At 34.4% G+C, this 12546-nt stretch overlaps 1 protein-coding gene across 1 annotated transcript in view; it reads right to left on the bottom strand.

The window, feature by feature from the left end:
- LOC104910342 (lipoxygenase homology domain-containing protein 1-like) overlaps nt 1–12546 on the bottom strand; it is a 193812-nt gene that overhangs the window by 117548 nt on the left and 63718 nt on the right. The window contains 7 exon segments of the mRNA XM_010708935.3: nt 452–615; nt 3711–3755; nt 4089–4147; nt 6673–6827; nt 9223–9374; nt 9638–9770; nt 11752–11841. Coding sequence (XP_010707237.2) covers nt 452–615; nt 3711–3755; nt 4089–4147; nt 6673–6827; nt 9223–9374; nt 9638–9770; nt 11752–11841 — 798 coding nt within the window.

The following is a 12546-nucleotide window of genomic DNA, read 5'->3' as shown; positions in this document are numbered from 1 at the left end:
TTCTTATCTGATTCAACAGAAGGTTCTCATGACAGTATGTGGGTGGAAACCAGAAGAATCTCATGGAGGAATTTACAACAATGGAAGCTTGCAAGAATGGATATGCAATACAAGCAATAGCTAGGACTATCTTACTATTTCAGTGCAAAGAACAAGCAAATATACTTCCTTCTGTTTCTGCAAATGAAGTGTTTTGTTAAAAGTAGCACATCAAGCAGATGCAAGTATTAAACATTCTAAGAGATGGATGTCTGCTTGAAGCAGTTTTGAATACATTTACTGATTCAAATCTTACTATCATAAAAGCCCACCACTCTCTTAGAAATGCTAAATGATCCTTTTATATACATATTGCTTCGAGTCCCTTCGGTTATCGTTATTATCCAGTTTTGAGGAGAGCTGTTTTGCATGTTTTGAATTCTCCAGTGTCTATGTAAAAACCATACTGTACCTTAAATATATCTTCACTATTGGGATTAAACAGCTGGTGTTTCCCAGATCCCAAAATAATAGGGCCAGAAGCTTTGTTTTCTCCATAAACATAAAGGGATACTGTTGCTGTTGTGCCAGCTGCTTCAAAATCCCCAGTGACTACAGTAATCTTCCAGTCTCCTTCTGCAAAGTGGAAAAGTAAAATCAAAACACATCTATAACTGTTAGTGATATGTAGCAAGTTATTCAGATTACATAAAGTAATATTTTAGCTCAGGAACTATTACTAATATACATCTAAAAAGTTATGGGGTTGGGAGTGGCAGTGGAAGGCTGGATAAATTCTGCATCATTCAAACTTGGATAAGGTGTGCAAACTTAGTACGTTGCCAACTTCCTCAGTCCTTAAAGCTGGAAATACAAAGACAGTAACTGGCAAGATTTTTAGCAGCACCCCTGCCACAGAAAAAGCTTGTCCTCCAGAATTTGGTTTATGACAAAAATACATAAACAAGAAATGCAAAAAGAAAACCTGTCAAAGTAATCTACTGCATACAATTCCTTTTCATTTTATGTACGTGTCACATATAGAGCTCTGTTTTCTTGGACTGAGCCAAGACATTGAGACTGGCATGAAATAAGTGATTTTAGAGAACATTCTGAAACTAGAGGACTCTAAAAAATAATTTTATATAAAGCTTCCCTGATATTGAAATTGCTTCTTTGCCCCCAGAAGATGCAAACAAGTTATGTAAATATCTGAAAGGAGCTTAATATAAATCTACTTTTAAAAAGAATCATTCATTATTGGAAAATGCATTTCTGCATTTGAAAAGCTAGGGCTGGATGATCTCCACACTTCTTTTGATTTCAGCTGTTGTCTGTGTGAAACAAGTTCCACTTGGTTACTTAAATTAATATTGTGCAAGGCAAACAACAAATGAAGTACAGACCCACAGTCATATAAAGAAATGCCACAATCTGCACTGCAGTTTTATTAATAAAAAGATGACTAGTAAAACCTGCATGAATTAAATCTGCTGTCTGACAGAAGTATTTATCTTGAGCAAACCCCATTATCTGTTAGCAATTTGCCTCATGAAGATTGATCTGAAGCAATGAACTTTTATTTGTTTTCCAAATTTTTGAGGTCTGGCCAAACCCTCATCCTGAAAAGTGATGGAAAATTTTTAGATACTCATAAAGGAAATGAACCATCCGATTTCCACTGAAAGCTGTCAGTCTCCAGCATGTAACAAACTCTATTCCTTCTGTGCCTATAGATAATTTACATCTTCATGACTTTTTCTACAGATCTATTGTCTTAACAAAATAAGCAGGAGATAAGTACCAGGATACAAGTACCAGGATATAAAGAGATCAACATCAAATGGAAGGGTGGACAACCTGTATGTACAGGAGGTAGAAACAAAGAGCATAAAGTAGAAGGCTCCTTGCCTCTTTCAAGAGTGCACTACCACAAAAGTCAGACTATATTCTTTTCAAACACTATAATATCAATTTCTTAAAAATAAAGTATCTTTGGAACATATGGCTGGAATATAAGGACAACTCAATATACACATGTTTATGAAGAACAAGTATGAAGCACAAACAAAGGGTAAAATATGACCCTCTACTTCTCCAGTCCAATGAAAAATTCAAAATTTCATTCAGAAACAAATAATAATTTTAAAGGGGCAAAATGAATATTGTTTTGGACCTGCTCACTTTTTAATTTATTATACCTCAAATGTTTTTAATGGTCTTTTCTATTCTGTTAGCCTCTCCAAGTTTCTTATATTGAAAATACAGTGAAATAACTAGAAAGTTATTTCATTACAGCCTGGAAAACAATTTGTTTAGGGAAAAAATTAAATTGAAAAAAGAAAAAAGGATAAAAACTGTATAATCATAATTTGATTTAACAAACAAGAAAAACAAATAACAGATCACCCATTCCTCCAGTACTCACAGTCTTCTCTTTCAGTCTCCTTCCTGGTGTTCCATAATTCAGGAATGCCCCATACACTCAAATACAAGGCCTTTTGGTGCATACAGTTTTGGCTACCCAACTCAGACTGAGGGCATTTGCAACAAATACACCTTCTGTTTCTATAAAACAGGTCTGTTTTGACAATGGACAAGTTTTATTAATGACAAAGCTGTCCAAGTCTTCTAGACCAGACAAAGGCATTTCTCTCAGTAAGTCAGGATGGGAGTGCTATGATCAAAATGTTTGTTGCAAGTCCAAGCCCATCTCCACTAGAGAGAAGCCAACTGAATAAATATTTATTTTATTCCATCTCATTATCATCTTTCATTAGTTTTACAGGGCAGTTTTAGCCTGTTACAGATTTTAATATGCATCGTAGAAGTAAAACTTAAATGAAACAAATCAGATACCTGTAAATTAAGGAAGCACTAAGAAGACTCATTTAACTGTGTACAGGCAGATCTGTAGGCGCAGACCTTGCATAAGCGAGGCAGGCAAAACAGGTAAGAAAAAGACTGATGAACAAATTAAAAATGAACACTTTCTGAAAGAGGCATGGAAAGGAACTAGAACAAAGATACTTTTCATTCAAAGAAAAAAGCTTTAAAGAAGAATAGAATTTGAATACAATTTGTAAAGTAATTGTTAACAGGCTTTATAGTTAAATGAATTTCCATGGAGATGCTATTTAAAACAAATCATTTGGTCTCTCCAAATATCTTGATTGATACAATAAATTATGAATAAATATATTTAAATTTCCTTCTGACAGCTTCTAAATTGTTATTCAACCTGCAGTACTTCTCACAAGTGAGAAAATGTTATGTGTTATTAAGATTCGTAATTTAATCTGCACTGGTTACAAGGAAGCCAGGTTGACAGAAAAGTCAAGCTTAACAAATATGAAATCTCTGGTAAAAATCAGAAAATATAAAGCCAGCCATGAATACAAACCTACGTATAGCCTGGGAGAAAATATATATATATATATATCTTTTAAATTTTAAATAAAAGAGCAGAAATTAAGATAGATAACAAATAAGCCCTAAAAAAAAAATAAATTTTCAAGTGAACAGAAAGAAAATTAACATCACTGGAAAGAAAAATGACAAGGAAAAGAAAAACAAAGTGATTTATTGTTTAAATTAAAATATGAAATTACCAAAATACTCAAAGTACTGTAATTAATGTTTTAAAATAAATAAAAGCAGCAAGAAACACATAAAGCAGTTAGTTCTGAAACAAATACTCTACATTAAAACCAGAAGACTAGAGCATTTACCACTAGCTTCTTCTTGCCTTTTCAGCTGTTGAGTTGTTTGAAATTCTGCCAAAAAAAAAAACAACAAAAATGCAGTTGATAAAGGGTCTATCCTTCAACATTAAATAAAAGACTTGAAACAAAAGATGAAAAGGACATTTTGTGATTCTAATCTTCATGCCAATATGAGAGAATTTTCCATCTCAATCCTTCCCTCACTAATCTTCAAGTAATACTTATACCCATCTTGCAACATAAATACAAACTATATTCTTTTAGAAATACCAGAATGAAGCAGCAAAATGGTTAACCCTAATATTTGATGTATAAATTCAGCCTGAATTCTTCAGTACAACTTATTTATTGATCACGCTTCCATAGAATAATGTTAAAACTTACCTTGAGGGTACAGCTCCATTTCTGAATGAATTACACCTCCGGACATAAAAGGAAGCCACCTGAAAATAACAAATATATATATAGATAGATAGATAGATATAGATATAGATATATATGTAGGAATAAGATTTTTTCCTCTACAAGACAATATAATTGAATTACTGGCATCTCACTTTCATAACAAATATATATGACAGCAAATACAAAAATGTTAGTATTTTATTTGATAGATGTTAAAGTGAGAATTAAGGGTTTGACCCAATAATTGAAATTATACTTTTGCAAATGTAAGAGTATGAATGAAATATGTGTATGAATGAAATATACCCATGTCCTTTAAGAGATTCATGTGGCACAACCATAACACAACCATAATTATTTGCATAGCTAAAATGGAGCAGAAAAATATTTCAGTTCTACAGACTAAGCGCCCTTTATAATTCGTGTGTATCTATTTCACTATTTCTTAAGTTCAAAGCTCGTTCTTAAAAACAGAGATGGAATCAAATTCTGTGCTTCCTTGTTCTCCCTAACAGCTGAGGACTGACAGATGAGTTTGAAGACTGGATGAAGGTAAACGTTATCTAGGCCTCTTAGCTGTGTTACACTAGGCTATGATTATTTTGAAAACTTTCTATTCAGAACACGTGTTACTAACTCTCGTAGTTCCCTCCTGCTTCATAAACAAAGACACAAACAAACAAAACCTTCAAATTTCTACAGAACAAAAATATATTCATTAAGCTTCTGGGCTGCTGGGTTTTATTTACTGGGTACACTCCACAGACTCTCCATGAACAACTGAAATCACTGAGTCTCCTATGAAGGCTCTCTGCAATCCAGCATAAGCTGAAGAGAATGAGTGTAGAGAGGCCAAGAGGAAAAAAGAGCTGCCCCCAGAATGAGGAAGAGCTGCATAATTCACTCCAAAGTTGAAGCCTCAGGGCCAAAAGAGCCTCAGTAGAGGATAAAGAAGATACCAAGCTGGAATGTATTGTTCTTCATTTCCCTAAACAAGGGTAAAATGCCATTCAGCACATGCTCATCCATCCCTTCTGCAGAAGCTCCCCTTACCTTGCTCTCCGTACCCAGCCCCCAGGTTCTGTGCAGTTCTGCTGCTTATCAGGTGGTCTACGTGCATCAAAGGTGCAAACCAAAATTTGCCTTTTCAGCAGCTGCTGAGAAGTGGTTCTGTAACAAGTGCTAAATTTCTGAAGCCTTGTGTATCCCTAGACAGTGTCAGACTTCTGTCCCTGGATGCTCCTCCTGCTCTTTCCCACTGCCCCTACCTGACAAGTTCACACCAACAAATAGCATGAAACTGGCACAGGAACAAAGAGATATCTGCCACTGCAGGAACAGACTCAAAAAAAAACAAAAAAAAAACAAAAAAAAACAAAAGATGGCTGTGACACCATTCAGGGAAGGGATCAGTGCAATGCCAATCAGTGCAATGCCAATGTTCCAGCAATTTTATCTCCAGGAAAAGAAAAAAAGAAATAGAATCCTTAGAACAGAGTGGAATTATCACTATTTTCTAAAGGCTTATTTTGCTGACAAATAAAACCCAAGATAAACTTCAGAACAATCCTATTAAGTTTATTGCTTTTCAGTTGCTTCCTCTACATGTTTATTAATTCCCTCTTTTCTAACTTCCCCAAAAGAAAATTCTCATATTAAAATTGCTGTAAAAGCTACAAACATATTTCTCTGTATTATTGTATCACAACTAATACTTAGGTGCAAAGAAATCCTGGATGAAGGACACAGGCACATGTAGCTTAAATCACATAACTATTTGATGGAATTCTGTAAATTTTTCAGGTTCCTTATTTTTGACTTGAAAATTTGACAGTTTGTGTAAGAAGTAGTCCCTAAGAAATAATTTTTGTCTTCCTAGATGACAGCTTATCTGTACCACTTCTGCTAAAACCTGAGCACAGGTCTGATGCATCAGGGAGATTTCTGAGACACAAAGCTACTCCCCTCCTTGAATAGAGCACAGTATTTCTGTTTTACATTTGGGCCCCACTGCTTTACTTTAATCCTTTTTCAGAGGCAGAGCTTCCTTGTAGAAAAGCCGTGAATTAAAATTTTTCTCTCCCTGCCACTGAATAATTTTTACAGATCAACATCTAGCAGGGTAATTATTGCAGAATTAATATAGCAAAGCGCCTTGGCATGCATTATTCTAAGGCCATGCTACCCATGCAAGGACAGATGTTACTCTGAGCTGAGAATGAATTTCAATTCTGTTTTCTTTCCTATTTAGAAATACATTTTAGTTTAAAATGCATTCTGAATATGTAAGCCACATTTATAGCACTGATTCTTGTATGATGAGATACATTGTATAATCTAGTAACCATATCACACTGTAATAATTTAATCTTATGAACTCAAGCAGTTTATTCTGAAGCAACATACTTTGTGGATTTTATAAAACTGCAAATTAGTCCAATTCTGTCTTTTCCTGGAAGAAAAAATCATATTTAGTATTCCTTATTGGCAAAATATTGTTACTGAAATGACAGACACCCCTGGGAATCTATCCTATATTTAAGATAGTTCTTGTAAAAACTACCTTTCACAATTGAAAACATATTCTGAGTTATTCTCATCTTCTCTGACAATGACTTTATCGCAGTACCAATACTGAGACTTTGAATTAGCCTCACAGCGCAACAGCACCTTCTGCAGCTTTCCAAGAGATACAGCTTTCACTTCAAAAGCATTGACCTAGGAGACAGAGGAGAAGAGAGCACTCCATAATTTGCCAACATTAAAACAATCTGGAAGTATCAGCATTTAAAAGCCTGATCTGACTCTTATGATGCCACAATGGTTTTATAGGTAGTCAAACTGTATCAAAGGGGTTGTATTGTAAAGATAAATGTCTTTCAGTTACATATCAGACCAAATGAGAAAATATAACTAAAAATCAGAATGCAAAAATAATCCCAAATAAACTGTGGGGATTTTTCATCCATCATCCAGAATGCTGCCCACAGCTCTGCACTATTATCTCAGTACATCACAGTTTACAATAATTCTTGTTGAGGTAAGAACTCCTTCAGGCAATTATTTCCCTTGTTAATGCTTATTTTAAATACAGTCATTTTCATCCTTTGCTCTTTTTTGAGACCATCTTTGCTATTTACATTCTATTTTGCTCAGCGAAACTGGAATCTGATATACCACTTTGCCCTTGTTAATCTCTTAGACTTGTGCTTACAGTTGACAAAGGTGGTTATAATAAGAGCATGAAGCTGAGCAAGTGAAAGGTTCTGGTTGGTAATTTTTGTCACAATAAGCAGCATATGCCTTTGTCTCTCAGAATGCAACTGTCCAAATCACACTTCTCAGTAAAAGCAAAATGAAGGAATGAACTACATCAGAAAATTCATATCTGCATAGTTCTCAGTCCTTGGCAGATGGCAGAATTAAGACTGTGCAGCTTCACTTCTCCCCTGTGTATCTGTAATATATGATCACAAGCCATACTTTCTGAAGGATCCCTGCCTTAAATTGTACAAAGGCAGAGCTGCAGCTTTTCAATATTTCTTTTTATCTTCATTATCTTTACGGCTCTATGCATTATTTACAGCAACCACCAAAGAGTCCACTGAAGCAGAACTGATTTCCCTAGTGATTTACTTATAGTACCTAGGTGTTTTCTGCTAACACTGGCATCTATTTTTCCACAGAACACATCCGTGTAATATTTTGTTTTACCTACAGAGTTAAAACATTCACAGCTTTTGGCATTAACATCTAAGACACAAATGAGTTTGGGTGCTCAACTGAAAAACAGAGGGGTTAATTTATCAGCATATTTAGCACTTGAAAGAACCTGCTATGTACAGAGCAGAATGCACTTCAACCTCTGTTACAGCTGTAGCTGCTCTGAAAATTTTAACTGGTTGTGCAGCAAAGCAGATGCTTACAGGAAGTGGGCATTAAGGAAAGGTTTTCTTTATTCTCTATGATATTGGGCAAATACCTGTGGGAGGGATTAAAACATATTGTTCAAGTCAGCATTCAACTACCTTTGACACAAAAAGGTATATCCCAGGCCCTGCTCTACCCCTCCTCCTTCAATCCACTCCCTTACCCACCCCCATTTCTATCATATGCAGCACTTTGAACAGCCCCCTCTCTCTGAACCATGTATTAAAAACATGGGGAATTTACTATCAAATCAGCTAGAATAATCCCTGAACAACTCCACTTAAATTCTGAACAACTTCAGAGTGGATAGAACTTTCTATCTAACACAATAGTAATGGTATAATTAAAAAAAAAAATCTAAAATAGTATAGATAGTTCTGAAGTTTCCTGACAAGTTATTGCTGTGTTTAGCATTTTATGTACTGCTTTACTCTTTTGTAAGTGTTCACTAAAAGCTTGATACCATGAGTTAGACGTTCAAGTGAAGAACCAGACTTCTTTCTTGGGAGGTTGAAAGAAGGCTAGTGACAGAGCTAAGATTAAACTCAGTAGTTCCTCACATTCAAACATACACTGCTACAGAAATTCAGGACAACAAGTATTTTACTTATGAAGGAGATCAGCTGCAACTGGAAGATGAAATGACTTCAAATCTGTCTCGAATTAATCTCAATGTTAAACTATCATGAAATAAAAGAAACAGCCACCAGATCTACCAAGATCCGAAATCATGGAGTGATTTCTGCATGCTCATTTGTTTCCAGCTGTAACTCATTATACCTTGATAGAATGTTTTATGTTCACAGGAAGCTCTTCTCATCAGTTGGAATTCTTCATTTAATTTTTCTTCCCCGTTGCTTGCCTGTGCTTTTACTCATTCTAATCACTCCTGGATTCATAAAAATTTTGCTTAGCTATTAGGTATTATTTTGCTAACCCTATATGACCTGACACTGATGGTAGTGTTCAAGAGGCGTCTGGATGAGATAAGAGGAGCTATGAGATATGGTTTAGTAGCTTGTGGTAGTAATGGTGATGGGAGGACGGTTGGACTAGATGATCTTCCAGGTCCTTTCCAACCTCGTGATTCTATGATTCTATGATCTTTTCTTTATTAGGAACATTTAAGATCAATAAGATCTTAATTATACGTATATGGCAGAAAAAATTGTTTCAAACTTACCTTTCCTCTCAAAAATTTCACTGGGATACCAGATTTCTGCAGAAGTCTTTGACCAGAATCTCCTCTTTTTCCATAGATACATAGATAAACTGGAGAATCCGTGTCAGCTTGCTCCAAGTCACCAGTGTAGACATAAACACGATATAAAATAACTTCCAAATTAACCAAAAGAAAAAAATATGTTAAGTGTGATCACAATTCATTTTACTCACCATTCCAGCTTAATGGAAACAATACTGCTAAGTATGATTTGTAATTACTTTTCTGGAATATATTCTCCAGAACTCAATCTGCTTGTTTCCAAGGTTGCTAAAACCACATTTATGGACATATAGCAGATGGAATATAATTTAGATGACAGTAATACTGAAAACCAAGTAACCAATACATATGTAACTGTGATGTACACACATACTTGGATAAATAGGTTTTCCAGCTTCCACTAATGGAAGTTCACAGACAAAATCCCTATCATCATCACTCTTTGACAACCACGTGTTTGCTGGAAAATTCAGAGTTTTCTTGCTCATCACATGTTGCAGAGTCACCTAGGGAAGAAACAGATTAACTATGACTCTTTCCAGTGTTTTGCTTCTCCACTGCAAAATGTATCTTCTATGTATTTTTTTCTATTTCAGAAAAAAATAACATGATCAGTAAATATGACATACAAAATTGCAGTACAAAAACATGTTTTATTTTAGCTACTATTTTGCTACTTTACTCATCACAATGGAGGATCCATATTCGTATCTCAAATAAAACTGCCAGATTATATTCTTTGTAATGTCTTGAACTTTAAAGTCAACTTAATATTGGGGCAAACAAATCTGTAAATAAAAGTTTAAAATTGTAAGTAAAATTTTTGCCATAAGGAATGTCAGTTATTGTAATTTCTGTCAGTGGCCCCCCTCTATGCATATCACTGTCTAGAGCTCTTCTAATAGTGAACTTAAAGCAGACCATGTATTTGGAAGACATAAAAAGATTAATGCCTTCGTATTAAAATGGAAATGGAAGTCATCACCTATTTTCTCTTTACCAAGGTGCAGAAAGATATATTGAAATATTAAATCAATTCACATTGTATTTGGCTTTTACAGTGGAACAGAAAAAAAAAATACATAGTACCAACACCCTTTCTATTCCTAGGAAAAATTTAAATTCTCTAGTTATTATCCACAGTACATTGTGACGGCTGTCTTATTTAGTTTCTATAACTAAAGCAATTTTTCTTTTTCTTTGGTGGGAGTAGTTTCTGTTGGTATTAGTAGTGCCTACTGCAGTTTTCCATAGGCCTTCATGAGCAAAAGGAAATCAGTAGCAGAAAACTGTCTCTGCAGTTCTCTTTTTAACATGGATATAGCAGACATAAGCTTTGTGAACAGTTATTAAAATAAGTATTCGTGTTCACATTCCAATACTTAAGAAATCAGGATAATGCTTTTTCCATCATTTTTTTTTTTACAGTAAAATATTCAGTAAAATGAACACTTCCTTTAATCCAAAGCATGTATTTATTCTAACAAGAAATACTTCTGCAGCAGATTCATTATCTCTAATGTTTATTGGCAGAGCTCCCCCTGCTGATTCATAACAATAGCGAATATTAACTGCTTGGTCAGATAACACAGCTTTCAACAGAATTTATTTCATCTTCCATAAATAATACCAGAGTCATCCTATGAAATTTAAACCAAACGTTTAAGAAATATGCTGTAACCACCACGATGGAAATTAAGATTCCTGCAATCATTTCAGCAACTGAAATATTTACACTTACATAGCTATGATGTGGTTACAGTTAAGGGCTTTGGATGAAAGTCAAAGTCTCTTATTACTCTGTAATACTGACTTTATAAATCAGTCTTTTTTTAAGATAAGTGAAAAGCCAAAGAATAAGATTATGTCTTTTACAGGTTCAATAAGAAACAGAAGACAATTATTTATCCGCAATTATGAAAGACATCCTGCATGGAGGTCAGTGTTTTCAGGAATTAGTATTAATTTAATCTGACAAATGTTCCTATCATGGGAACAGTAGAGCTAGAATAGAAGCAGAAAAGAAGAAACAACTCTGAATTAAAAGCAGCAGTTTCTTTTTCATTGAAAATAATTGTGAATTACGTTTGCACCAATTATAACAAGTCTATACTTAAACTTTGATCACTCTTTGCATGCACTTGTCATGAAATAATTGTTGCTCAATCACTGTCAGTTTTTCATAGTTGAATTTGCAGCTGTGAAGTAGCTATAGATGCAAACATCTAAGAGTACAGGTGAACTTGTAGAAAGTAAAACTGCATAAGCCACTATACACTAAAATTGGAATACACTAAAAGAATTATTGCAAACAATGTTCAGAAGTTCATTTCGGGAGACTGTGTCAGTGCTTCTGTCATCTCACAAGCAACCAAAGGCAAGACAATAAAAATGTACCACAAAAAGTATTTTTGATTCATGAAAAGATGGTTTTTAGTCCGTACAGAAATTAATGAAGCAGAAAAGAATTTATCACAAAAATCTTACTCTTTGTATGTTCCACTCTGACTGCTTATTCAGTAATTCACTAAGTTCAATTCTTATCTTGTAGATATTCCCAATGCTTTTTAATTTAACCTGAATTAAAACAAAAATAATACAACATATAACTACAGACAAAAATGTATGTAGCATAAATTAATTTTGCGCAGAAGAGGCTACATACTGATTAAGGAAGGACATATCTTGCTATATAACACTGTGTCCAATTAATGACCAAAAAATATTTCAGTCTCTCATACACATGGAAGAAGTAGTAGCCTAATGGCTAGCATAGGCCTATGTATTTTATGCCTGAAATTGCAGCTGTTGACTGAATATACTTCGCTCTCATGGTTTCTACCTTTTCTAGTGAATCTTTTATTAGCCTTTCTGATTAATGGCTGTCTGATTATTTTAAGTATATTACAAAACATAAATGTACAAGATGAGTAAGGTAGGAAAGGCCATGTATGAATGGCTTTCACCTTTCCAGATAATTTTTGAACTTTTCATAGACATGCATACTGCTGATAAAGTAAAAGGTTAAAGAAAAGTAAATCCAAACTGCCTGACCATCACAGGCTGTTTTGCTCCATGAACTGCTGGTCAGAGCTATGATTGAATTTATTTCTTTAAAAATAAAATTTAATACAGTCTGATGTAGAAAATAGCAGTGAAAACATACCAAGATCAAAGATGCAAAAGGTAAAAAGAAGATGTACTTTTAAAAGTCTTGTAATCCTATCCTCATTTCAGGACATACCTTGCTAAACAAGTACAGGATAAAGTTTAAATAAAAAA

Source organism: Meleagris gallopavo, chromosome 3, assembly GCF_000146605.3.
Source record: "Meleagris gallopavo isolate NT-WF06-2002-E0010 breed Aviagen turkey brand Nicholas breeding stock chromosome 3, Turkey_5.1, whole genome shotgun sequence".
NCBI lineage: Eukaryota > Metazoa > Chordata > Aves > Galliformes > Phasianidae > Meleagris > Meleagris gallopavo.
Note: the sequence above shows the minus strand (reverse complement) of the source record. Positions and strands in the feature narration are given on the sequence as shown.